The sequence below is a fragment of the Umbelopsis ramanniana genome (genome assembly GCF_025399195.1).
Source record: "Umbelopsis ramanniana AG unplaced genomic scaffold K450scaffold_3, whole genome shotgun sequence".
Classification (NCBI taxonomy): domain Eukaryota; kingdom Fungi; phylum Mucoromycota; class Umbelopsidomycetes; order Umbelopsidales; family Umbelopsidaceae; genus Umbelopsis; species Umbelopsis ramanniana.
The window spans coordinates 270430-291571 of NW_026252089.1; the positions used below are offsets into that span (position 1 = coordinate 270430).

Here is a 21142-nt window from a genome sequence, read left to right on the forward strand (position 1 = left end):
CCAGGGGTGAAGATAAACGATACGATAATCGGTTGACACTATTCCTGGTGGATCCATAACCCATCTTTTGCGTCTTGACCTCCTCTTCCTCTCGTCCAAGTTTTTCCAACAGCATATACCAGATAGCGCTGGAAGCATCACATGAGCCAGCACGGACATTTTTATACATCGTATCGACATCAAATCCTGCTGTCTGAAGAGCATTCATGAGTCGTTGTTCAGTATGTGACATTGGCGTATAGGATGATCGTGATGACATGGACATATCATCCATCTCCATCCGCCAGTGAGTAGGGGAGTTGATAGGTGAAACTCCTAATGATGATGGTGATGAGAGTCGGTAGCTAGACGAGAAGGAGCTGGTGGAGTTACGGGCGGGTACCGGTGCAGAATGACGAGGCGTGGAGGTGGGAGGGTGAGAATCATCCGGGTATGAAGTATCATGTCCCCAACTGATTTGTGAAATTATCCGCTGGCGTTCGGATTCTATTTTTTGAATATCTTCTCGTTGAATCCTTAAAGAATCGGTAATGGCTTCCAAATCGCGTTCCACTCGAACAAAAGAATCGTTGGAAGGTGAGCATAGGGTTTGCGGTGAAATAACCGATGATCTATCGCTGACGCTGCCGAACTCATCCTCTTCTTCTTCAAAATCCAAATCGAACCAAGCGTGATTATGGATACAGTCGATGGAAAGTCGTTCATTTGGATCGAGTCGAAGGATACCATCTATCAAGTGGCGACTCTCTAAAGCAAACATAATTAATATTATGTGGGGGGCCAAACATGGCTGAAACAAATTACGAAACTCACCATCCGTGAGGTAGCCAGGTATTTCGTAGTCTAAGTGTAAGATTTTATCTTGCATGGTCGGTTCGTGATCATCATCAAACGGCAATTCTCCAGTCAAAAGAGTGTATAGCACGATGCCCAAAGACCATATATCCGCCTCTATATGAAAAAAAAAAGTAGAGTCAATAAGCAAGTCCATTTACCTAACACGAAGGGTTACAAAGAGCTGCCGTACCTGGACCAGAATATTTCGTCCGCCGAATGACCTCTGGCGCGGCATAAGCTAAACTACCACAAAAGGTTTCCAGCATTTTCTTGGTCTCGCACTCTCGAGTGAAGCCAAAATCACATAGCTTCACATTCCATTGAGAATCCAACAAAATGTTCTCAAGTTTGAGATCTCGGTGGACAACACGATGAGAATGGCAATATTTAATGGCTTCGACCAATTGACCAAACCACCGTCTAGCTCGAGGTTCAGATAAGCGACCTTCTCTGGTCAAGACGTCGAATAATTCACCGTTAGCACAATACTCGGTCACCACATGAATGCAGCCTTCAGCCAAAATGATTTCATAAAGTGCTGTAATATTGGGGTGGCGGAGTCGGCGATGATGATGAATTTCGCGAGTGATGAGCGGAATATGCTGACGATCGATTCGCTTGATAGCGACGTGTTGACCGGTCAAACGATGGGTGGCGAGTTTGACTTTTCCATAGCTGCCTTCACCGATGGTTTTACCCAGTTGATAACAGCCGATGGTGGGTGAGTCGGTGGCCGATAACTCCTTTAATAGATCATGATAGTCTGCAGCAAGCTAAGGAGAGTAATAAAATTTTAAATTTTTGGTGTTTCCTGTGTAAGGCCAATTTTAGAATTTTAATGTCGTACCTTTGCCTTCTGATTACGAAGCGACGTTCTATTCGGGTGACTGGCAGACATAGTAGGGGGAAGGGAACAGGCTTCAGAACGGCGTGTTTAGCTCGGGGAAAGGGCGGCGGCGGGGAATGAGCAGCCGTTGAAAAACTTAAGAGGAATGGTGGGGTTCCGAGTTGAATGAGGGAAGAAAAAAAGAGAGACTGTAAATGAGGGAGATTGTAGTTGAATTATGGACAATCAACTGCGTCAGTCATGCAACAACACTCAGATGGGGGATTGACAGAAAAAGAGAGAAGGAAAGAAGGAAGGAAGAAAAATAACATTTGAGGAGTTGGTGCCAAAAACTCTCTACATGCTCCACGGTAGCTTGCTTCGCCCAACTACTGTCACTAAAATGTGGCTCTCTTTCCCCAATCTAACTACACTCCTTTACTCTAACCCATCTTTACTCTTTGCTTCCTCTTAATTTTTTTTTTCTTTCCTTCTAGCATGGAGGCATTATTTACAGCGTCGGCCTAAACTGGCAAGCTCTTGCGGGTTGTGTAACGGACTAATCTATTTGGACGAATGGATATCTGATGTAACCAAAAACATAGTGTGTAGGAAGAAAACATCAACGCCAGCCAGCCAAATGCATGGGCAGTCCTGAACTGGCAAAGTGGAGAGCCTCTATAATATTTAACCGTGACTCGGCACCACCTTCCAATTTAGAGCTGCAGCCACGCTGACCAAACGCTTTATATGGGAGAGCGAAATCAAACCCAACGCTTTCAAAAAAAATAAAATGGGAGAGATCCAGCGCAACCCCAGCATTGGCATCTTAGCGAGTTTAGAAGGAAGAGATGGAAGAGAGAACGTCTTTACCAAAGAGTTGGAAGAAATGTAAGTCGTATGATCTAATAAGAAAAAGGGATCGTCTCCCATTATTAAAGTTTTCACTTTGCCATAAACGATCAAGTGAATTTGCAGGTAGTGCCGTCGATCCATAGAACGTGGAGACAAGAAAAGCTTGGACTACGCGCCGCTGTGATGTGTAGCCGTTGAATTCCACCGCCATGTTCTAGTTATTCCATGCCACCAGCGTAACCTATTGATTGGTGTCAGCTGGGTTGACATTTCCTTACCTTTTTGACCGGAGTTACACTTTTTCTTTTATTTTAAGCAATGTCTTAATATTCCTCGGTTACACTATCATCTAGCGCTTGAGGCACGTAATTCTTTGGGAGATGTGTTGATCTATCCGCTGCTCACACCCTCATTTAGAACCAAAAAAAGGAGCTGCAAATGGAATTGTCGGCAGCTACATTTATGCATGCACGGATACAACATAAAAATTATCACCTGCACGCGACGACAGTTATGATAAAAATCTTATTTTGCATTGCATAAAGCGAAATTAAGTAAGCCACAGAGAAATATATATGTACAATGAAGGATGCGGTTATTCTATGCCTTAGTGAGCGGCTAGTCGACATGGACAGTCTGTGCTGACATAGCCTCTTCAACTTGTACATGAACAGGTTTAGCCTGCTTGGTCGATAATAATGTCACTTTGGGAGCAGACATGCTATGTCGCAGAATGTGGTCGTCATCGATACTATGCCGCTGTGGATGAAACTGAAGATCATAGCATGCGTCGAAATACAATTCATCACTGTCATCGTCGGATGCGCTGTCGTCGCTCTTGGGTTGAAGTGTGTAGTGTAGTTGGTCGTAACTGATGGCACGGCGAGAGAACGACCAGCCTTCAGAAGGCATCTGAAGGTCTTCAAATGCACTCTTTTGTCTCAGTACCCTGAACTTGACAAAAGCCAGAGGCACTTCTTCATCATCTTCACTTTGTTCAGTGTATTCCTGTTTGCTCTCATCCTCTTCACTTGACTTAACGTATTCCTGTTTGCTTTCATAAGTATGGGGAGGGCTATAGGCTTCACGTTGAATAGGATTGAGCAGGGATCCAGGTGTGAAAGTCGTTGAATCAATGTCGTTAGGATGTGCCAAAACCTTCATGTTGAGAGTTTGAGAGTTGGGAACTCGAACAGGTCGAACAATCATGCCCAGAAGATCGTCATCGTCACTATCCTCTGGACCACGTTCGAAAATATCAAACTTGGATGCATCGACAACGCTGTGGTTGGCTACTTCGACGTTCGTGATAGTGCTGTTGACTTGGCCTTTGGTTTTTCCCTTGTCGCTATTACGCTGCGCTTGATGAGGTGCCTTTATGAATTTCAATTTTCGTAGTGTAGATGTATCGGTCTTGGAAGAGGCCATCTTTTCCGTGGAGCTTCTGTTTAATCGCAACGTTTGAAGTAAGGTGAGAACCATAGTTTGCACGCTTTGTGGATGACTGAATGAAAGGAGGGACGGTTGGGGAAACGAATTAAAGAATATATCACACTGTAGTGTGTCATATCTTCTGGCAATATACATTGCAATAAAGCCGGCAATATAGTGGGGGAAGGGAAATTTCTATCCAGCTTTTAAAAAATTATCTCATGGTCCAAATCGAATGCCCTGAGTGAACAACACGAGTCAATTTCATATTCTAATATGGGGGAACCCAATATTAATGCATATTGATTCAAAGCAAATGCTCTAAGCATCCCCTTGGTTGCGAAATACAGAAGGTCAGGTTTATTATGGTACACTGATTAAGATGAGAAGTGCAGTCGAAGATACAGTGATTGTTCATCTCATGAGATGCATAGGAGTTGGAGGACGATCTTCTAAAGACGGAGCTTTATCAACATTGGATCGTGGAGGCATGGCAGTAGGCGCTACCTTGCGGTGGATCCTTCGGTATTGTTCAAGATTATGATGCTGAGCACCTCCATCCCAATCCTGTACAGTAATATGTGGGAGTTCATGACCATTGATATCATGACCCTCGTCTTTGCATATCACATACACCTGGGGTGTGGATGAGGATGAAGCGTTCTCTGCTACTGAATCGTTCATACTTTCCGCCTCAAATTCCGCGTCGGCATCCAGCTTGAAATCATCTTCCAATTCATCATTTAAAGACATTAGCGCATGGGAGAGATCATGTGGCAATACGGTTCTATTAGGAGGATCCTCTCGAATTTGCTGCCATCCAACGGGAGGAGAACCGGGCGGAGAAATGAGCCAGTTCTTCTCCAATTCGGGTACTTGCAGGAGCACCGTGGAGGAATCAGGATTGATGTTCGTATGCTGTTCACCGATTTAGCAACCTTTTCAAAACTTCATATTCATAGCTATATACACTTACTTGACCAAAATATAGTCGTAACAGAAAGTGACGAATGTCGTCGGACAATGTGGTTGGTGGCTGTTCATCCTCGGCAAGGAACTGTACAATTTCAAGGTCTGCTGATTCGGTTGACTTTTTCCAGTACACATTTGTCTTATCGAGTTCTGACTTTGCCATAATGGCACTTGTTGTTTCTTCATACACCGCCATGATGCGGGCAAATCCCTTTATGGCCACAAAGGTGTGCAACGGACCATACATTTGGAGGAAATTTCGGAGATCTTCAAAAACTTGAGGACATTCGAAAAATTCCTTGGGAATGTCAGGTATGGTGAGCGTATTGGTGGCAATACTTTCGGGAGACGGTGAGGCTGGCATGCTGTACCGAGGAAAAGAAACAAGGAAATGGCACAAGTGGGTCTGACTGGGACTGTCACTTTCAATCACAGCCTGAACTTTTGCCAAGCGCTGGGCTGGCCGCTACCTCATTTGTTTGCTTTGCTTTACCCTCTTGTCCATAAACATGCTTTAAATCTCACAATGGGTCCGTTCGTTAGACGTACAGCTTGTGTGAAAAGGCGGTCGTCACTTGGACGCACTTGTGGATGTACCGCTATCTGCAGTACTTCAACCTTGCCAGCATAAGACCACCCCCCCTTCCTTGCACTATCTAAGCAATAACAGTTCCTCTTCAACAAACATTATAATTCCTAGGCTGCTCTCAGTAAAAGTAAAATTTTAGAAACCGTGATTGGGTGCTTATGCAAAGTGTGCGTATGGGATCGAAATAAGAAAGAAAATAGGGATGGAAGTAAATGCTGTGGTATAGTACGCGTTAGGATGTGAAAGATGTTACAATAATTATAAAGTGTTGGGTTGAAGAATCAAATGAGGGGTTTCAAGTTGACTGACTTTGCCGTTGATTTGGACTTCCGTGAACTTGGCAACGCTGACGACGGAGGGATCACAGCTGGTGACCGCCAAACCGACATAATAGTCCTTCGCCATGTTCAATCCACGTAGCTCGGCCACCGGTTCCCAAGACTTCCCATCGCTTGACCATGAACCAAAGAAATCCCGTCCTTTGCGCTCAAGTTTTAGATGACATGGCGAGCTTGCGCGTGCCCTGCCAGCCAGCTTGGTTTCCATGTTACGCATGGGTCGAGACTGGAAAATAACCCCGTCAGCCGGGGACATGCCTAAAATCACATTAGGAGACGAAGAAGCCAAGTGTTCGCGAATCATGATGCCAGCTTTGGCACAGCTGGCAAATGCTGAATGAGATTCCACCTTCACGGTGACAACCGTATTCGTTGTCGCCTGTTGGTACACAAACCGAAAGGCATCTTGTCTGGATCCGATGTCTTTGCCCGAACCCCATAATGTAAACGTATCTGCTGAGTCGAAGGAAACCGAACCAGGCAATCCGATTAACTCCTCTCCACCAATATCCATTGTTTGCCATATGCCTGGAAGATTTGGATTGGGGGGTGGTCCCGGCAGTGGTTGGGTAGGAACAGCCAGCTTAGCTTGAAGATATGGAAATAATTTTTTGGCTATCAATTCATGCCCATAGTCACTTGGGTGAGCCTAAGACAGTGAATTGTCAGAAAAACAAACCCAGTGCATCTAAACTTTGGCCATTTTTACCATAGTCTCCCCTCTCACATGTAGGCTTTTCTCGCACCATTTCCTTACCTCATCGTTGAATGCTTTACCATACTGAACCCAAGGGGTGGAATCCACAAAATACATTTTCTTGTCACCAGCTAAGGTCAAAGATCGAACTGCAGCCTGAGTGGGAGCGAACAAAGCACCTAGAGGCTCGCTGACGATAAAGATATGGGCTTTTTGAAATTCATTGCGTATTCGCTTCAGAAATTTACTATAGGTTTTTTCAAAGCGGCTAGATTCTTGTTTCACAACTTTTTCATCATTGCTCCCAAGCATGATGACAATAGCAGATGGCGTGTAGCGCGTGAAATCCCAGTTTTCGTCGTCATACCATCCTTTCCATTTAAAATACTGTGACTCCATGCCTGGCGCTGCGTCGCTGCAGCCATCGACAAGACACACAGCTGGGTAGGCGATCTGAGTATGCTCCATGGCCAGAGATTCAGCCACCAACCAAGCATAGCTGGTCAATGCGCCGCGGCTGGTGGTCAGGCCAGCCGTGATGGAGTCACCGACAAACTCTACAATATTACCAGCAGGTCCAGGAGGCTTGATGTTGGCATCGCTGTCGACTATGATCTTTTGCAGTTGGATACTGTCTTTCTCGGTCTTGGAAGCTATCAAAGCCGAGTGAAGGCCTGGTTCAAGGTGTTTCGCTAGTTGTACGGTCTCGCTTGCCTCTGGCAGCTGCACATACTCCCCATCGTCGATCTTGTAGTATAAATCCACTGTCGATCGAAGTTTGATAGCAAGTGTGGTACCGGTAAAGTTGAACTTGGCATATGCCCCGGGCCACCAGCTTATCATAGTTTTATCAGACTGATTCCAGCGACCATAGTATTGAATGTTAGAGTCGATGGGATCCAGCAATGACTGAGCGGCAGCACGCCCTATGCCCAATAAAATGGGGAGAATTAGGAGGACAATGGTGCTAATTCGTGGAGTGAAGAAGAGCATTTGCTTGTAAAGCTCTTGCTCAAAAACGTAACCCTCTAAAAGTAAGGCAATTGTCAAATGTTCGAGATGCGGACATTGAAATGCATCCAAAGCCGGTTTCACTGTTTATCAAATTGAAGACCTGACGAACTACCACTGGCATCTCATTTGTGGGGCTTTTTCGTTATTTTGTCACCAATGTCAATACGTTGCTCATAGTGATAGTCAGTGTAGACTATTGCATGGTGCGGTTTGGCCATGGAAAATCTCCGAGTGAAGTGCAATTTGCTATCCGACCACTCATGTTATCGTCATTGCGCACCAACGTGAGATATCGAAACCAATTTAATTTGCGACGATATGACGGCTGTATTGCCAGTCCTCATCCGTTCATCTAACTGGCAAGAGTCGCCACTACAGCTGTTGGACTTTCACCTCTCATACTTGCCTGCAAATCAATTTAAATCCATGTCTATGAATGGTACTTCCGGATGATCGCATTTAAATCTTGCGTTGTCATATGGTAGTACAGTGTACACAGCTATTAATAATTGCTCTATCATTTTACATAGGACCATTGGTATGATAATGTGGTTATGTTGTGTAATGAGATCGAGCGCTGTACAGTATCTCGAGACCTTCGTACTCATGATATGTATCTACATCTCCAGATAAAGTGATTCCCATACGTTTGAAATATGACTGTTGAATGATTTAAGCTGGCAAAAAAAAAGCATCATTTTTCGATTGACGCAACTGCACTGTGTTAGTCCAAGTATGTACAGAACCTGACAGCGACAATATTGGCGTAGAAAACGGTAGTCTGGAACCGATAGACTCCATCGTTGACTGATTTCAAAGGAATGAGAGTACGTTGGTCAGCCAAAAGGAACCCACCAAAGTAAAAAGAAATGAGTTCAAGTGATATATTAGCAGAATAATTAAAGTACAAAAGCGAAAATAAAAATATGACCCTTGTCGGCTGAATCTTTGAGTTTATCTAGTGGAAGCATAAGATTCTTTAAAAACAGGGTTAGCGAATCTACGACTTTTTAGTAGGAGTTCCTTGCGTCGTCAAAAACATGAAGACTGAGACATTTATAGCCGGTCTCCTTACCGGGTTGCAGGAAACATACACTCGCGCGCACACGAAAAAAATATAAACCGTTTCAAAAAGCCCTCGATATAAGAGTCAAACATTCATTATTCACAAAAGGCATGTGTCTTTGGAGAAACACATTGTGTGGTTTATTGAAAGTGAGATGACTAAGATTTAAGCGCCTGGGAAAGGATGGATAATCTCAACCCATTTACACATACCCTATGAAAATGGCAAGATAACAACAAGTGGTAACGTACTCCACAACAGAATTGAAAGACGTGATCTCTTGAAAGCCAACTCCGCTGAGATTAGACGGGTTGGTTTCACGTTTTGGTGTGTCGTAGCAGCTAAATACAGGGACTACGGAAATCATATCATTGTCTCAAGGCCAACAGAACATGGGTGGGTGAACTTCATTTATGCAAGTACGCGACATCAAATATTTGTTGAATCAGTTTTGTATTTCAAAAGGCATTGAGAGACGATTAGCTAATCATTTTCAATGAGCCAGCCAATGCTCAGTCCGTACCTCCACGTACTGGTTAAGGCATTCACAAGTCACCAAACACGTTCTCAACACCTAAGAGAGAACACAAGACGGGTTTGTTTTGAGGTTGCAAGTGTGTTTGGGAAAAAGCCAAGTGCACAAACTCAAAGTAAGTGATATGGCCACGGTATTACATCATGTAAGGAGTTTATTTTCTACACACTAGTTTAACGTGGGTTGCTTTAAGACATCATGGCCACGCTGTTCTGACGATAGAAGCAACCATCTGACGCTAGAAGCATGCGTACCGCTCAAGCAGGCAGATAGTGAAAATGGCTGGCTATATGAGAATATTCAAACTCAAGTACCATGCTTACTACGACAGGGAGTGAATGGAAAGCAGTATTATCTCATTGGCCCAAATGAATGGGAATATTTTTTTTCCAAGCACAGGCGCCGAGACGACTTGTGCTGAGGCTTAAATTTTTTATCGGAGGGCTGAACCGGCCCTGCATCCCTTACTGCGCCGGGCCGTCCAGATTTTCGCAGTCATGCGCACTAAGTGAAAAGTCGTGAGAGCCAGTGGCTTTTGGATCATCAGCATCCCACTCTAGATAGCAAGGGCTTCTTTATAATAAACTTGCGAATTTTGAATATTTTTTATAAGAAAATAAAAACATGTATTTACAATCAAGTTTTTTGGCAAAGAAGAAGAACGGACGCAGACAAGGAAAATTTACATTTGTTGTTAATAACTAAGCGCTATGGAAGGTTTTTTTTTTTCTGTAAGAAAATGCTGAAAAGTACGGGGGCTGCCTGCTTGCTTGGTAATTGGGTTGGGGATTTTTTTTTTCTTTAGCAGGGTGAAAAAACCAGGAGAGACCATAAGTCTGGGTTGTCCGCGGAGATGTTGCAAAGTCGTAAGGATCGGCGCTATCCAGCGTTAATTGGAAACCTTTAATCATGAGTACTGTAATTTTTTTTTATAATCTTGCGAAGGGGGGACAAGGGAGACAGGTGTAGATCGGGTTTCTTTTTCACCAGCTATCTTGATCCTGACCATACAGTATTTGGCTCCACCCTCTTTCCAAACTGTCGCCAACATATTCGGCTGGAGTCGGCAAATTGCCAAATTCCTCATCAGAGCCAGAGGAATCTCCCATGTCGGTGTCCTGCACCATAGTGGGTTGCTGTTGTTGCAGATTCAAACCCAAGTGGGCGGCTTGTGTAGAGACCGAGGGGGGTGGTGGTGGCCGATAGTCGGGTGAAGCGTAGGTTATGGCAGGCATAGCAGATGCAACAGAGTCTTGTGGATAAAAGTTACTACGACGATGTTGAGCGTCAAATGGTGAAACAGGCGGGAAAGGTAACTGCTGCTGATACTCTGCATTGGATGTCAAGTCTGTAAATCGTTTAGGTGATGACAACTGAGTTATTTTCATTGTTAAAAAAAAAAAGAAAAGGAATTTTTGTTAATGTTCAACCCTATTGTTTGATAGCTTAAAATGTTGGATGAGGATGAATTACCTCCGCATCATAATCATCCAACTTTCGCTTGTTCTTTGTGGAGATATTGGACTGGAAGTAGTTGTTATGGAGGTTGGCCGTTGCTAATGGGATGAGGTGTTAGAAAAGGAGAGTTGGACCTGCATTAACAAATTTCCGGATATGGATTACCATTGTTTAAAAGATATTCGGCATTCATGGTTGGAAAGAGAAGGAAGGGAAGATTTTTAGAAAAAAAAAGAAGAGAAGAGAGTGGTTCAAAAGAAACTTTATATGAAAGAAAGGAACGGGACAGTCACTTTCCTCAAAAGAGAATCAGTATGCGAAAGTCCCGAAGCGAGACACCAACTGGTTCGGGGCATGAGAGCTCAGCTCAGTTTCTTGACCGGCCCTTCACTCGATGTAGAAATCACGTGAACTACGATCCAATTATTTTTTGAGGCCAAAGTCCGCTCATCTGCCCTAAGTAAGCGGTAAGGACTTGGAAAAAAAAAAAAGGAAGTCAACGTAATCCACCCTCATGTCGTCCGAAGTGGCCGAATGCTCCATCTGCATGGAGCCTTTGTCAGGGCTTCCGCTGGCTGCACTTCCATGCAAGCATGTCTATCATAATGATTGGTTCGTTTCTATAGCCCGTTTAAATCTATGGTTTCTTCTTCTTACTAATGCCCATAAATCCCTGTATAGCATTACAACCTGGATACGGTCAAGTGCGGCAGCCGTACCAAAATGTCCAGTATGTAGGAGTAAAACCAAACGCAATCAAATCATTGGCCCTCTCTATTTTACCATTCCTGCTAGTGAAGCACGGCCCAACGCCCAACCCACCCTCACAACCACCATTGGTCAGACGGAAGATGTCGTTGACCTTTCGTATGCCACTGATTTGCAGACTAATTTTGATAAAGCACATAAGAGCCTTGAGGAGAAGACGGCGCTTCTTGAAAAAGCCAATCAACAAATAGAGCGATTCAAAGCCCAAGCTATCCAACACCAATCTGAGCACCTTCGATTACAAGAAAGTCTTTCACGGAGTCAGCTACAATTACGATACGTCAAAGCACTGCGAGGGTAAGTTTTGAGCAGATGGATGAAAAGACGGCAATGAAAATATTCATAGTTGCCATACCAAACAGAGTTCAGGAATTAGATGCCGCTCTACAGTCTCCCAGCGCACAAGCACGAATGCGACAGTGGAAAGAATTACCGCGGGATCAATTGGCGCTGATATTGGGTAGTTTACATGAAAAGACGAGTATGGTGGAAAAGTAAGTACACTCTTGCCTATGACTATTTAGCCAACAGCCGGTGACCTGGTTGAATTTTTTTTGGGTCTGTGCTTCGTCCTGCACGAAATTGTGCTCCATGCTTACCGTATCCTTTTCTAGCGAGCGTGCATTATGGAAACGAAAAGATAGAATGCAACAGGAAGAACTGAATATTCTGCGCATCAGCCTGGAAAAAAGCGAGCAAAAGGTAAGGCTAATCGAATGCGAGTCAAAAAAAAAAAAAAAGGCGGCGGTCTCAACTCAACTGTATTTTTTACAACTCACCAGAGAAAGAAAATGGTATTAAAAAAGCAAGAGTACGAAAAGGAGATAGAACGATTAAGTAGTCTTAGTCAGAATGGTAGTGTTCCTTATTCATTCCCGCCACAACCTGGTACATCCTCAGCCAACAAGCGACGGATAGCTTCGGACGACGAAACGGACAGCAACGCCACGGATGATGAAGCGCCGCCTGTGATGAAGAAGAAAAAACCAATACCGATTGAACTTTCGAGTGACAGCGACACCGATGCCGAAGAGGATGTTCCTGTTGTTGCTCGGTCCAAACCCATTCATCCAAAGAGACTAGAGTTACTTGGTATTCCCCCACAACACGAACCAACCGCTGGACAATGACATCCCCCCCCCTTTTTTTTAAAACACACCTATACCCCATCTTCACTGTTATTTTATGTACATAGTCGTTTTCAATATAATTTGCTGTTCTTGGTTTCAAAGACATTCTGAGTTTGTGTGACACACACGGGGAAAAAATTCAAATTGCGGTCTCTCGGAAAATATTAAACTGGAAATGGATAAACGCCAGGTTTGGCTATTCTTTAGCCAAAGCACTTTCCTTTGTTCATTTGGCAGGAAGAAACAAAAGAAGGCCATAAACCATGGAAACGAATGGATGACGGCGTATTTTGTCACTTGAATGGGCGTCTGTCCACGAAAGTTTACAAGACTTGTGGACGACGGGGCCCGAAATGGGTAGCACCATGTGATGGAGATGCTTCCCCACAAAAGAGCTGATATAAAGGTCAAAGCATGAAAGGGCCGGTGCAGCGTGAATACGAATGACTTTGGTCTTTTTCTTAGGAAATGGAGGGGTCTAACCACCCATGGTATAGACATCGATGGAATATCGTTTCCATGAGATGGAAGAGAAAAGTAAGAAAGAGAGACGGGAATAAAAAAGAATTTTTTACATGTAGAATCCTAAAAGTTTTGGGCCAAGCTCTATTTTTTTTCCCTGGGTGGGTTGGAATTCTCTTCTCTTGCTTTTTCAAAAGTCTTTTCAACCGCTAAACCTTGGAGCTGTTGACCCTCAACTATCCTCTTGTAGACATTAGATTGGAATTCTCGGTTGGGAATCTGGCATTATTCTCTCCAGTTCACAATTCTCTTGATTACACTAGCTTCAACTCCCTTTTCTTTCCTCTCGCTTTTTTATTTTTGCATCGTCGTTGGTTTTTGCATCGAACTATCCCATGCAGATGCTGCAAGGTTCTCCCACCATTCAGAACGAGTTGAGCTTGTCTGCTCCATTCTTCGCCATGGGGTTACCAAGTGGTGACCAACAGACCCCACATATATCCCAATTTGAATCAACTCCTAGCTTATCTGATGAATCATCTTTGAGCGTTGCCATGTCTCACTCGCCTCAAGACACTATGTATTCTACCTCCCAGATCCAATTTGACTCTTCCTATCTCGATCAGGCTAGCGATGATGATGGCTCGCCTGTCACTGTACCCTCGAAAAGAGGTAGCAAGAATCATGTTTCGAGTGCTTGTAAGCTGCTTGCCTTCTAGATGTTGGTTGTATAGGAACTTTTCACATCATTCTGACCTTTTTCTCTGCATACAGGCATAAATTGTAAGCGAGCCCATCTTGCTTGTGATGGTAAGTGTTTACTGTTCGGTGTCAATACTTTAGCAGGATGGTATTTCTCACAATCGCCTTCTCTTCCCGGCCCGCTCCTCTCCTTGACGCTCCAATTTTACTCATTTTCATACTAGTTTCACGCCCATGCAAACGCTGTGTGACGTTGGGTAAACAAGATTCTTGCCACGATATCGCACACAAAAAACGTGGACGACCGAAACTACGAGACAAAGCTTCTATGATGCAAAGTCATTTCTTGGCGAATGAACGGAAATATGAAATCATGTATGATGCCATCCAAACACCTGCCTTTGCCACGTCGGCTCAACGAGTCAATCGACCACAACAAGCTGCGCAACCCCAACAAGCAGGTCGGATTGCCTTTGTTCATCAAACGTTAGAAGAATTTCATGAACAACAGCAGCAACAGCAGCGAGAGGAGGAGCAGATTCATGAGCGAATCATTCGAAGGTCATTCAGTCGAGGAAGCGAAGCGGCTGCAGATAAGCCGCAGCATGCCCACCCGATGCACCAACACTCTGCGTCTCCGGCTCTTCAAGAAGTCTCCGTGCCTATACATCCTACTCAACCCCTTAATGAACATACCCACTATTTATCGCCCATAGATTTTAACCCATCCAACCTGCTGGCAGAAGGACCGGATTTAAATGAAGCTTCCATGTCACCCATACTGATCAACGGTGCCATGGATATGCCATCTCCGGCAAGGGAACACCCACCTGTTTCCAGCGGGGGTCCTCCTCCTCAAGTGACTGTGTTTATGTCTATGGAAGTGTGTTGTGCTCGGGCGTCCGATGAAGTGACCGAGGCATGGGGATATTACCCGCAAGAACTCGCCCATCGCTCGTTTTACGATTTTGTCTCCCCCAAAGATACCGACCGCTTAGCGCAACTTCACCGACTTTTGCTGGACAACATTCAAAATGTTGCCGACCAAGCAACCAATGGGAGCCAAAAGCGACACGCTCGATTACCGCGTGCCGAACGGACCACGAGTGATTTATTTTACGATACTCTACCTGAACGACTGATGTATGTGGCCAAAGGGTCCAATACGTACTCTGACACGCTTCATATCAAGCGACGAGACGGAGACATGGAATTGTTCAACTTCAAGGTGTACTTGGGTGGAGGGTTTGGAGCCGACTTATTTAACCCCGATACGTACAGTAAACTCTACATTGTTGCGATTTTGAGCAAACATCAATACGCTGTGCAAGCGTCGTATGAACCACAGCAACTAGCCTCCACCCGATCCAACTTTACTGAAACAGGCGCAGATAGCCCGATGGCCTGCGATAGTCCACAGAACGGCGGTCCTTCATCGATGGACATGACGGGTTCCAGTACACCGGAGTTGAAGAACCTAAGTAGTGGTGGCTCCACCCTAGGCAGTAGTGATCATGACCGATTCCAAGTGTTCCGAAAGCCAAGCATGTCGCTGACGACACCGTTTTCTTCTGGGTTTTCCAATACGAGTATGGTAGAGTCCAGGATCTCTAAATCACCACCCCGGCTAGGTGGTATCAATTATCTTAATTCTGCCGCCGTACCCAATCAAGCCCCTGTGTCACCCAAAATTAATATTGCGCCGACCACCAATCAACAAGGTCTTTTGAACACTTCGTCCACTCGATTTTTCCCAAAAACAGGCAATAGCGGCAATCCCACTACCAATGCCTCCACCAGCTTTCGAACCATGTCCATGAATCCCATCACAAGCGCGCTACCCGATACATCTTATTACTCTCGTCGTTCCGATCCGTTTGTTATTACCCCGCCTAATCGATTTGCACCCACGCCACTCGGTCGTGCCAGTGCTTCCTATACACATCCGACCACCCAGTACTTTTTACAAACCTCCAGCAGTACCCTCAATGCAGCCGCATCGGCCGCTCAAACCAAGACTCGAGGCGGTCCTGGCTATAGTTTTACACCCATGTCAGGGGCAAGAGGAGCCGATGACCTTGCTCCTAATGATCGAGCCACGGGTAAAACTGAAAGCAATCCAAAGATGGAGATGAGTATTACTTCGCTGCTGTGTTGAACTGCATCACCTCCCCAAAACCGTCCTTTCCCCAAGAACAATCAACCAGTATATAGTACCCTGTCTCTTAATTGTGTGTTTTTGACCGACTCTTTTGTACAATAAAGCTAAAATACCGTAACCTACTTGATCTTTTTTTATATAAAAATTTTCAGGTCAGTAGCGTCATTTGGATCGGCCAAGCGAGGAAACAGCTATCGTCGTTAGAGGAGTTTAAATCTCAGTGTCGGGAACCAGCCAATGGCACCAAGGGACCCTCGCGTTTTTTTCTATTTTCTCTTCATTATCAGCCCTCAAGCGGGTCACACATCTCTTCCATCTCTCTCATCTCATCATGTCTGAATCAGTCCTTGCCCCCGTCAAGATCCTCGCTAATCATATGAGCCATCTCTCTCTTGAACAGTACAGAGCCCGTAAGGTTGCTTTGATCACTGGTAAGAATCTCTCCCCTCCTGCAAGCCCTCAGGTGAATGCCATCTGCACATCATCTCGGGCTCATCTCTGTTGATCTGGGCAATCCTGTTTTTTATTCTCATCTTGGCTGTTGACCATGATGCTCCTGTGATGTACCAAGTGTTTCACTAACCGTCTCCGTTTTTTTTATTATTATTTTCTTCTCCTAGGTGTCACTGGCCAAGACGGTTCCTACTTGACCGAATTCTTGCTTGACAAGGGTTACGAAGTTCACGGTATCATTCGCCGTTCATCTTCCTTCAACACTGGCCGTATTGAGCATATCTACAAGGACAGACACGATCAAGGTAAGAACTCCAACCATTTTGGGACCCAGGTCGAGATCGAATGGATAGAAGGTGGCGGGGGCATTACGTACCGATGTGTATCTGTCTTAGAGAGGCGTTTTACTGCAATGACCCACAGCTAGAACATGCCCTGCCCACAGTAATATCCTGCCGGCCGAAATGTCCTGCCGACCGAAATCTTACTATTTTTATCCACCTCTGCCAAAATAACAATAAACTCTAACCTTCCCTTTTTTCTTTCTTTAGGCGTCAAGTTCTTCTTGCACCACGGTGATCTTACTGATTCCACATGCCTGGTCCACATCGTTAGCCAGGTTCAACCTACTGAAATCTATAACTTGGGTGCTCAGTCCCACGTCAAGGTCTCTTTCGATATGTCTGAGTACACTGGTGACGTTGATGCTTTGGGTACTCTTCGTCTTTTGGATGCTATCCGCACTTGCGGTCTCCAAGACCGTGTCCGTTTCTACCAAGCCTCTACCTCCGAACTCTACGGTAAGGTTGTCGAGACTCCCCAGAAGGAAACCACTCCTTTCTACCCTCGTTCCCCCTATGGTGTTGCCAAGCTCTACGGTTTCTGGATCGTTGTCAACTACCGTGAATCATATGACATGTATGCCTGCAACGGTATCTTGTTCAACCACGAATCTCCTCGCCGAGGACGTACTTTCGTCACTCGCAAGATTACCAGAGCTGTTGCTGATATCCATCTTGGTCGCCAGGTAAAGCGCCTTTCTGACTGATCTTGGGGCCCGACGGTCGCACAAGCTTCAGCCATTTTTATGTTTTTTTAATGGGCAGCGATATTAACCTTTTGCCCATAGGAATGCTTGTACCTCGGTAACATCGATGCTAAGCGTGATTGGGGTCATGCCCGCGATTACATTGAGGGTATGTGGATGATGCTTCAACAAGACCAACCTGAGGACTTTGTTCTCGCCACCGGTGAGACCCACACTGTCCGTTCCTTCGTCGAGAAGGCTTTCGGTGTCACTGGACGCAAGATCGTCTGGGAAGGTGAAGGTGTCAATGAAGTCGGTAAGGATGCTGAGAGTGGAAAGGTTCGCGTCCGTATCGATCCCAAGTACTTCCGTCCCGCTGAAGTCGAGCTCTTGCTCGGTGATCCCGCTAAGGCTAAGGAGAAGATGGGTTGGGAACGCAAGGTCAACTTTGACGAATTGGTCACCGAGATGGTCGTCGCTGATATCGAAGGCTCTCTCAAGAACGATACCTACAACTAGACCTAACCATTTGCACTCCCCCCCATTCTCCCATATAAATTTTTCGTGTTATCTCCCTCTGTTACCTTTTTTTCTCTTCTCTCTTCATCTTGTTTTCATAGAAAAAAAACATCCCAAAACCCGCAAATAAACGAGGATATATAATCAATGTTTTCGCTTGGATCCAAACCAACGTCTGAGAATCAAACAGAAATATTACATAGATTTCATGTTCAGCTAGGCTAAAAATAATCGATTGTGGTGGCAAAGAGGTGTGTGTGCTTTTACTCTTTTTTATTTTAAAAACACATATAAAATCGTAAAAAAAGCTGTCTAATCGGTTTCACACTTGGAGCATACACACTTGAACTGGAACAATTCAGCCAATTGGTTTCGTCGTTGCTCAGTGTTCTTATCCTCAAGTTGAATATAGCTGGTTCGAAGCTCTTCACCCTTCTTGATGGGCTTAGCTGCCTTGACGGTCAGACTGTGTGACTTGTCGGCAAATTCGATCTGGGTGTTAGGCTCACAGGAGTGTGAAAGATAAGTCGTGGCACGATAAAGGGCACTACCGACGGAAAGTTGGTCGGGGAGGGATTCTCTGTGCAACTCGGTTGATTTCTGCGAAGCAATTCCCCAATTAGTTTTTTACTTCTGACCATTAACTCCCTTACCGCGTAAATTTAAGCTTTAGCCCATCCTTACCTCTATCTCCTTATCTCCTTTGCTGATGGACTGGACAGAGTATGCGTTGAAAAGAATCTTACCCTTGAGCATCAGGAAACGCTCTTCGGTCAAGAATTCATCAACACCAGTCACCTTGGGTCCCAACAACTCCTTGATCAAACTCAATTCCTTCAGGTTTTGAGGGGTAGGTGTGAGTTCAAGATATCTAAAGCGGTCAACGTGATCCCAAGAGCTGTATCCATCGGTAACACCGGACTTGGCCTTTTCGATTTCGTCATGAACCATGGTGGCAAGGAATCTAGCAATCAAATAAGGGTATTTCACGTTCTTTTCCTTTGAAAAGTCAAGGAATGCTTGTTCCTGAGAAGAAGCGTCATCCTTGGTCTTGTTGTTGGTGCACAAGAATTGGTGATATTCTTCATTGGCCTTCTCGTAACACGATTGGCTACAGAAAACAACTTGGTTACAGTTGGCACATTCAACCTTGTCTGCTGTGATGTGCTTCAAGCAGTAGTTACAAAAGTCTCCTCCCTAAAAGACACCGATGATGAGTCACTGTCAGCACATTACCACAACGAAGGCGCTGGGTTTACCTCAAGTTGGGAGTTCAAAGCGGAAACAATGGGCTCTTCCACAAAGATAACATCACCCTCCTCGAAATCTTGGGTGGCGACCAATCCCTTACGAAGAACAGTCTGTCCTTCACCATTTTGACCTTCTTCGATATCACCAATCTTGACGTGCATATCTTCCGGAGGGAATGATTCGTAGAAGCCGTCTTGACGTTTTTGGTGCTGCCATAGATGTCAACCTACATACTTGATAAATTACGTACGGGGAAATTTAAAACGAAAGCGTACCTCCAAAGTCATCATGCCGACAACCAACTGGAAAACGGGTTCAGGAACAGTCTTCTGATAGATCATAATAAGTTCGACAGGTGAAGGGTACACCTTTTGAGCACGGAAGAAGCACATGGCGGCTTCAAAGTAATGTTCCTCTCCTGCACCGAATATGAATAACGTTGTTGGCCACAGCTTAGCCCTGACAGCGGAAACATCTTACCTTGAGCACACAGCGTCTCACCAGCAGAGATCTGAGCCATGAAGAACTTCTCCTTGTCTTCGACAGAGGTAGGGAAAGTCTCTTCGTTGACAGCTTCGAGGCCAGCCTCAAGTGTCTCAGACACCTTTTGCTTTATGTTTTCAGCTGACATCTTTGCCTTCTTCGCAGACTTCTTCTTCTCGCGCTCTAATCCAGAAACATGTTTTGTTTAGTTTTTCGTCTTTTTTACACAGGTAGGTACCGGAAGTTATAAAAAACGACACGGGTATTATTAGGTCCAAACGTACTCAATTTTCTTCTGAATTCAGGATCATTTCTTCTTTTCTGATCAAAGTAGAAGGCGTATCCGAGTGCAATGGCAGCAACGGTTCCAAGAGTGGCAATGGCGACAGTCTTTGTCTTCATCGAGGGCGAAGGAAGGGCGAGTAGTCACTCGTCATTTTTTTGCGCTTTTCTCCGGTTTTTGTTGTTTGCAAGCGTGAAAACGACTCAAACGTGACTGCTAAAAGATCCCGCTCGCTCGCTCCACTAAGGCTTTTGGCCCAATCACCCGTGCTCCCTTGCCTTTAGGTCCTTTCGACATGACTATTGGATTATTTCAATGACAGTGAGATATTTTTCACATAGACTGGGATCATCGACGTCAGAACAGATAGAAATTCCGCCTGCTCATGAGTGAATATTCGATGGATTTTTCATGGCGTCAGATTCTGCTCGTGAAAAAGTCATAGGCCGTGCGTCATACATACGTCGACCGAAAATAGCTATCATGCAAATCATGTCTTCTACTAGTTTCAAAAACTATATAAAGTCGAGCACTTATTCAATCCGGCAGTGGTTTGATTATCAAATTCTATCCTATCATGCTACGCCTTCAATCCACTCGCGCACTCAGCAAACTCGCTGCCCCTGCACGTTCCAACGTTCGCATGATGTCCGCTTTCTCACACATGTCTGACAACGACCCAGAAGTCTTGGAGAAGGAGAAGAAGGAGCACCTTGAAAAGGAGGAGAAGAAATGGAACGAGAAATTGGCTTCTTTCAGCGAAGCATCCGTAAGTTATCCAAAACTGATATGCTTATAGTGTGGCCAATGAATTAACCCTTTCTGTAGGTGAAGGCTGATCAGTCTGAAGATAAACCTATTGACGTCTTGCAAAAGGAATCCAGCGCCGAAATGAAGAAGCAACACTCCGAAGTGAAGAGCACTGTCAAATAGAGCCACCATCAACGGTTCATTACCGGATATTTCAGGTGGCCATTTGCTGTAGCATGCCCATAGCTTGTAGACGCACACCTCCTATGTTGTAAATAGCATGCATTCAATTACATATCATTTTGAGCCAGGTATAAACAGCTTTTTTACTGTGGAAACCCAACTATGCAAACAAAAAAAATTGTATCCAAAAAAAAAAATTAACGAATTAAGTGAATGTGTGAAATTTGGCTATGTTGCTGGGATATGTACAAGGAAAGGCAGGTTTGGATAGAATCATTCTTCACTGTCAGTTAGCAAAGGAGATAATTCCTCGGTACCAGTAGCTAAAGCATCTTGAGAATGGGCCACCGAT

At 44.8% G+C, this 21142-nt stretch overlaps 12 protein-coding genes across 12 annotated transcripts; 5 read left to right on the forward strand and 7 right to left on the reverse strand.

The window, feature by feature from the left end:
* Positions 1-701: 701 nt before the first annotated feature.
* K450DRAFT_264454 (uncharacterized protein) lies at positions 702-1735 on the reverse strand (the record flags this gene model as incomplete). Its single annotated transcript, XM_051592774.1, has 4 exons — positions 702-745; positions 814-951; positions 1028-1610; positions 1685-1735. 4 exons carry the CDS (start codon positions 1733-1735, stop codon positions 702-704), a joined length of 816 nt encoding a protein of 271 aa, XP_051448868.1.
* A 1401-nt stretch (positions 1736-3136) lies between these two features.
* On the reverse strand, positions 3137-4000 carry K450DRAFT_267876 (uncharacterized protein; the record flags this gene model as incomplete). The annotated part of the gene is made up of 1 exon (XM_051592854.1): positions 3137-4000. One exon carries the CDS (start codon positions 3998-4000, stop codon positions 3137-3139), a length of 864 nt encoding a protein of 287 aa, XP_051448869.1.
* Positions 4001-4196: 196 nt separating this feature from the next.
* Positions 4197-5319, reverse strand: K450DRAFT_296646 (uncharacterized protein). The gene is made up of 2 exons (XM_051593643.1): positions 4926-5319; positions 4197-4867 (listed from the first exon to the last, which is right to left on the reverse strand). The coding sequence occupies exons 1-2, from the start codon at positions 5283-5285 to the stop codon at positions 4364-4366; spliced, it is 864 nt and encodes a 287-aa protein (XP_051448870.1). The 5' UTR covers positions 5286-5319; the 3' UTR covers positions 4197-4363.
* Position 5320: 1 nt separating this feature from the next.
* Positions 5321-7726, reverse strand: K450DRAFT_276873 (uncharacterized protein). Its single transcript, XM_051593244.1, has 2 exons — positions 6606-7726; positions 5321-6497 (listed from the first exon to the last, which is right to left on the reverse strand). The coding sequence occupies exons 1-2, from the start codon at positions 7536-7538 to the stop codon at positions 5769-5771; spliced, it is 1662 nt and encodes a 553-aa protein (XP_051448871.1). The 5' UTR covers positions 7539-7726; the 3' UTR covers positions 5321-5768.
* Positions 7727-10054: 2328 nt separating this feature from the next.
* K450DRAFT_220344 (uncharacterized protein) lies at positions 10055-10835 on the reverse strand. The gene is made up of 3 exons (XM_051585536.1): positions 10784-10835; positions 10634-10716; positions 10055-10533 (listed from the first exon to the last, which is right to left on the reverse strand). Exons 1-3 carry the CDS (start codon positions 10809-10811, stop codon positions 10144-10146), a joined length of 501 nt encoding a protein of 166 aa, XP_051448872.1. The 5' UTR covers positions 10812-10835; the 3' UTR covers positions 10055-10143.
* A 254-nt stretch (positions 10836-11089) lies between these two features.
* K450DRAFT_220347 (uncharacterized protein) lies at positions 11090-12071 on the forward strand. The gene is made up of 4 exons (XM_051585537.1): positions 11090-11230; positions 11300-11683; positions 11763-11880; positions 12001-12071. Exons 1-3 carry the CDS (start codon positions 11133-11135, stop codon positions 11848-11850), a joined length of 570 nt encoding a protein of 189 aa, XP_051448873.1. The 5' UTR covers positions 11090-11132; the 3' UTR covers positions 11851-11880; positions 12001-12071.
* On the forward strand, positions 11896-12564 carry K450DRAFT_220350 (uncharacterized protein). The gene has a single exon (XM_051585538.1). It carries the CDS (start codon positions 12103-12105, stop codon positions 12514-12516), a length of 414 nt encoding a protein of 137 aa, XP_051448874.1. The 5' UTR covers positions 11896-12102; the 3' UTR covers positions 12517-12564.
* K450DRAFT_220351 (uncharacterized protein) lies at positions 12533-13114 on the reverse strand. The gene has a single exon (XM_051585539.1). The coding sequence runs from the start codon at positions 13015-13017 to the stop codon at positions 12613-12615; it is 405 nt and encodes a 134-aa protein (XP_051448875.1). The 5' UTR covers positions 13018-13114; the 3' UTR covers positions 12533-12612.
* A 26-nt stretch (positions 13115-13140) lies between these two features.
* On the forward strand, positions 13141-15961 carry K450DRAFT_220354 (uncharacterized protein). Its single transcript, XM_051585540.1, has 3 exons — positions 13141-13677; positions 13753-13788; positions 13905-15961. The coding sequence occupies exons 1-3, from the start codon at positions 13374-13376 to the stop codon at positions 15836-15838; spliced, it is 2274 nt and encodes a 757-aa protein (XP_051448876.1). The 5' UTR covers positions 13141-13373; the 3' UTR covers positions 15839-15961.
* A 133-nt stretch (positions 15962-16094) lies between these two features.
* K450DRAFT_220357 (uncharacterized protein) lies at positions 16095-18013 on the forward strand. Its single transcript, XM_051585541.1, has 4 exons — positions 16095-16272; positions 16462-16599; positions 16846-17321; positions 17424-18013. The coding sequence occupies exons 1-4, from the start codon at positions 16173-16175 to the stop codon at positions 17838-17840; spliced, it is 1131 nt and encodes a 376-aa protein (XP_051448877.1). The 5' UTR covers positions 16095-16172; the 3' UTR covers positions 17841-18013.
* A 47-nt stretch (positions 18014-18060) lies between these two features.
* Positions 18061-20292, reverse strand: K450DRAFT_220360 (uncharacterized protein). The gene is made up of 6 exons (XM_051585542.1): positions 19859-20292; positions 19572-19757; positions 19367-19509; positions 19100-19300; positions 18525-19037; positions 18061-18440 (listed from the first exon to the last, which is right to left on the reverse strand). The coding sequence occupies exons 1-6, from the start codon at positions 19974-19976 to the stop codon at positions 18153-18155; spliced, it is 1449 nt and encodes a 482-aa protein (XP_051448878.1). The 5' UTR covers positions 19977-20292; the 3' UTR covers positions 18061-18152.
* A 78-nt stretch (positions 20293-20370) lies between these two features.
* Positions 20371-21087, forward strand: K450DRAFT_220368 (uncharacterized protein). The gene is made up of 2 exons (XM_051585543.1): positions 20371-20626; positions 20686-21087. The coding sequence occupies exons 1-2, from the start codon at positions 20435-20437 to the stop codon at positions 20788-20790; spliced, it is 297 nt and encodes a 98-aa protein (XP_051448879.1). The 5' UTR covers positions 20371-20434; the 3' UTR covers positions 20791-21087.
* Positions 21088-21142: the final 55 nt, after the last annotated feature.

Coding starts and splice junctions, on each gene's coding strand:
- K450DRAFT_296646 (XM_051593643.1), bottom strand. CDS start 5,285: ATGCCAGCCTCACCGTCTCCCGAAAGTATTGCCACCAATACGCTCACC. Junction 4,868..4,925: donor TACGACTATATTTTGGTCAA/GTAAGTGTATAT, acceptor ATCGGTGAACAG/CATACGAACATCAATCCTGA.
- K450DRAFT_276873 (XM_051593244.1), bottom strand. CDS start 7,538: ATGCTCTTCTTCACTCCACGAATTAGCACCATTGTCCTCCTAATTCTC. Junction 6,498..6,605: donor GTAAAGCATTCAACGATGAG/GTAAGGAAATGG, acceptor TCACTGTCTTAG/GCTCACCCAAGTGACTATGG.
- K450DRAFT_220344 (XM_051585536.1), bottom strand. CDS start 10,811: ATGAATGCCGAATATCTTTTAAACAATG. Junction 10,717..10,783: donor CGAATATCTTTTAAACAATG/GTAATCCATATC, acceptor TCATCCCATTAG/CAACGGCCAACCTCCATAAC. Junction 10,534..10,633: donor TGGATGATTATGATGCGGAG/GTAATTCATCCT, acceptor AAAATAACTCAG/TTGTCATCACCTAAACGATT.
- K450DRAFT_220347 (XM_051585537.1), top strand. CDS start 11,133: ATGTCGTCCGAAGTGGCCGAATGCTCCATCTGCATGGAGCCTTTGTCA. Junction 11,231..11,299: donor CATGTCTATCATAATGATTG/GTTCGTTTCTAT, acceptor ATCCCTGTATAG/CATTACAACCTGGATACGGT. Junction 11,684..11,762: donor TACGTCAAAGCACTGCGAGG/GTAAGTTTTGAG, acceptor TTCAGGAATTAG/ATGCCGCTCTACAGTCTCCC.
- K450DRAFT_220350 (XM_051585538.1), top strand. CDS start 12,103: ATGCGAGTCAAAAAAAAAAAAAAAGGCGGCGGTCTCAACTCAACTGTA.
- K450DRAFT_220351 (XM_051585539.1), bottom strand. CDS start 13,017: ATGTCTATACCATGGGTGGTTAGACCCCTCCATTTCCTAAGAAAAAGA.
- K450DRAFT_220354 (XM_051585540.1), top strand. CDS start 13,374: ATGCAGATGCTGCAAGGTTCTCCCACCATTCAGAACGAGTTGAGCTTG. Junction 13,678..13,752: donor GAATCATGTTTCGAGTGCTT/GTAAGCTGCTTG, acceptor CTCTGCATACAG/GCATAAATTGTAAGCGAGCC. Junction 13,789..13,904: donor AGCCCATCTTGCTTGTGATG/GTAAGTGTTTAC, acceptor TTTTCATACTAG/TTTCACGCCCATGCAAACGC.
- K450DRAFT_220357 (XM_051585541.1), top strand. CDS start 16,173: ATGTCTGAATCAGTCCTTGCCCCCGTCAAGATCCTCGCTAATCATATG. Junction 16,273..16,461: donor TAAGGTTGCTTTGATCACTG/GTAAGAATCTCT, acceptor TTCTTCTCCTAG/GTGTCACTGGCCAAGACGGT. Junction 17,322..17,423: donor ATATCCATCTTGGTCGCCAG/GTAAAGCGCCTT, acceptor TTTTGCCCATAG/GAATGCTTGTACCTCGGTAA.
- K450DRAFT_220360 (XM_051585542.1), bottom strand. CDS start 19,976: ATGAAGACAAAGACTGTCGCCATTGCCACTCTTGGAACCGTTGCTGCC. Junction 19,758..19,858: donor TGAATTCAGAAGAAAATTGA/GTACGTTTGGAC, acceptor TTTCTGGATTAG/AGCGCGAGAAGAAGAAGTCT. Junction 18,441..18,524: donor AAGGAGATAAGGAGATAGAG/GTAAGGATGGGC, acceptor ATTGCTTCGCAG/AAATCAACCGAGTTGCACAG.
- K450DRAFT_220368 (XM_051585543.1), top strand. CDS start 20,435: ATGCTACGCCTTCAATCCACTCGCGCACTCAGCAAACTCGCTGCCCCT. Junction 20,627..20,685: donor CTTCTTTCAGCGAAGCATCC/GTAAGTTATCCA, acceptor CCCTTTCTGTAG/GTGAAGGCTGATCAGTCTGA.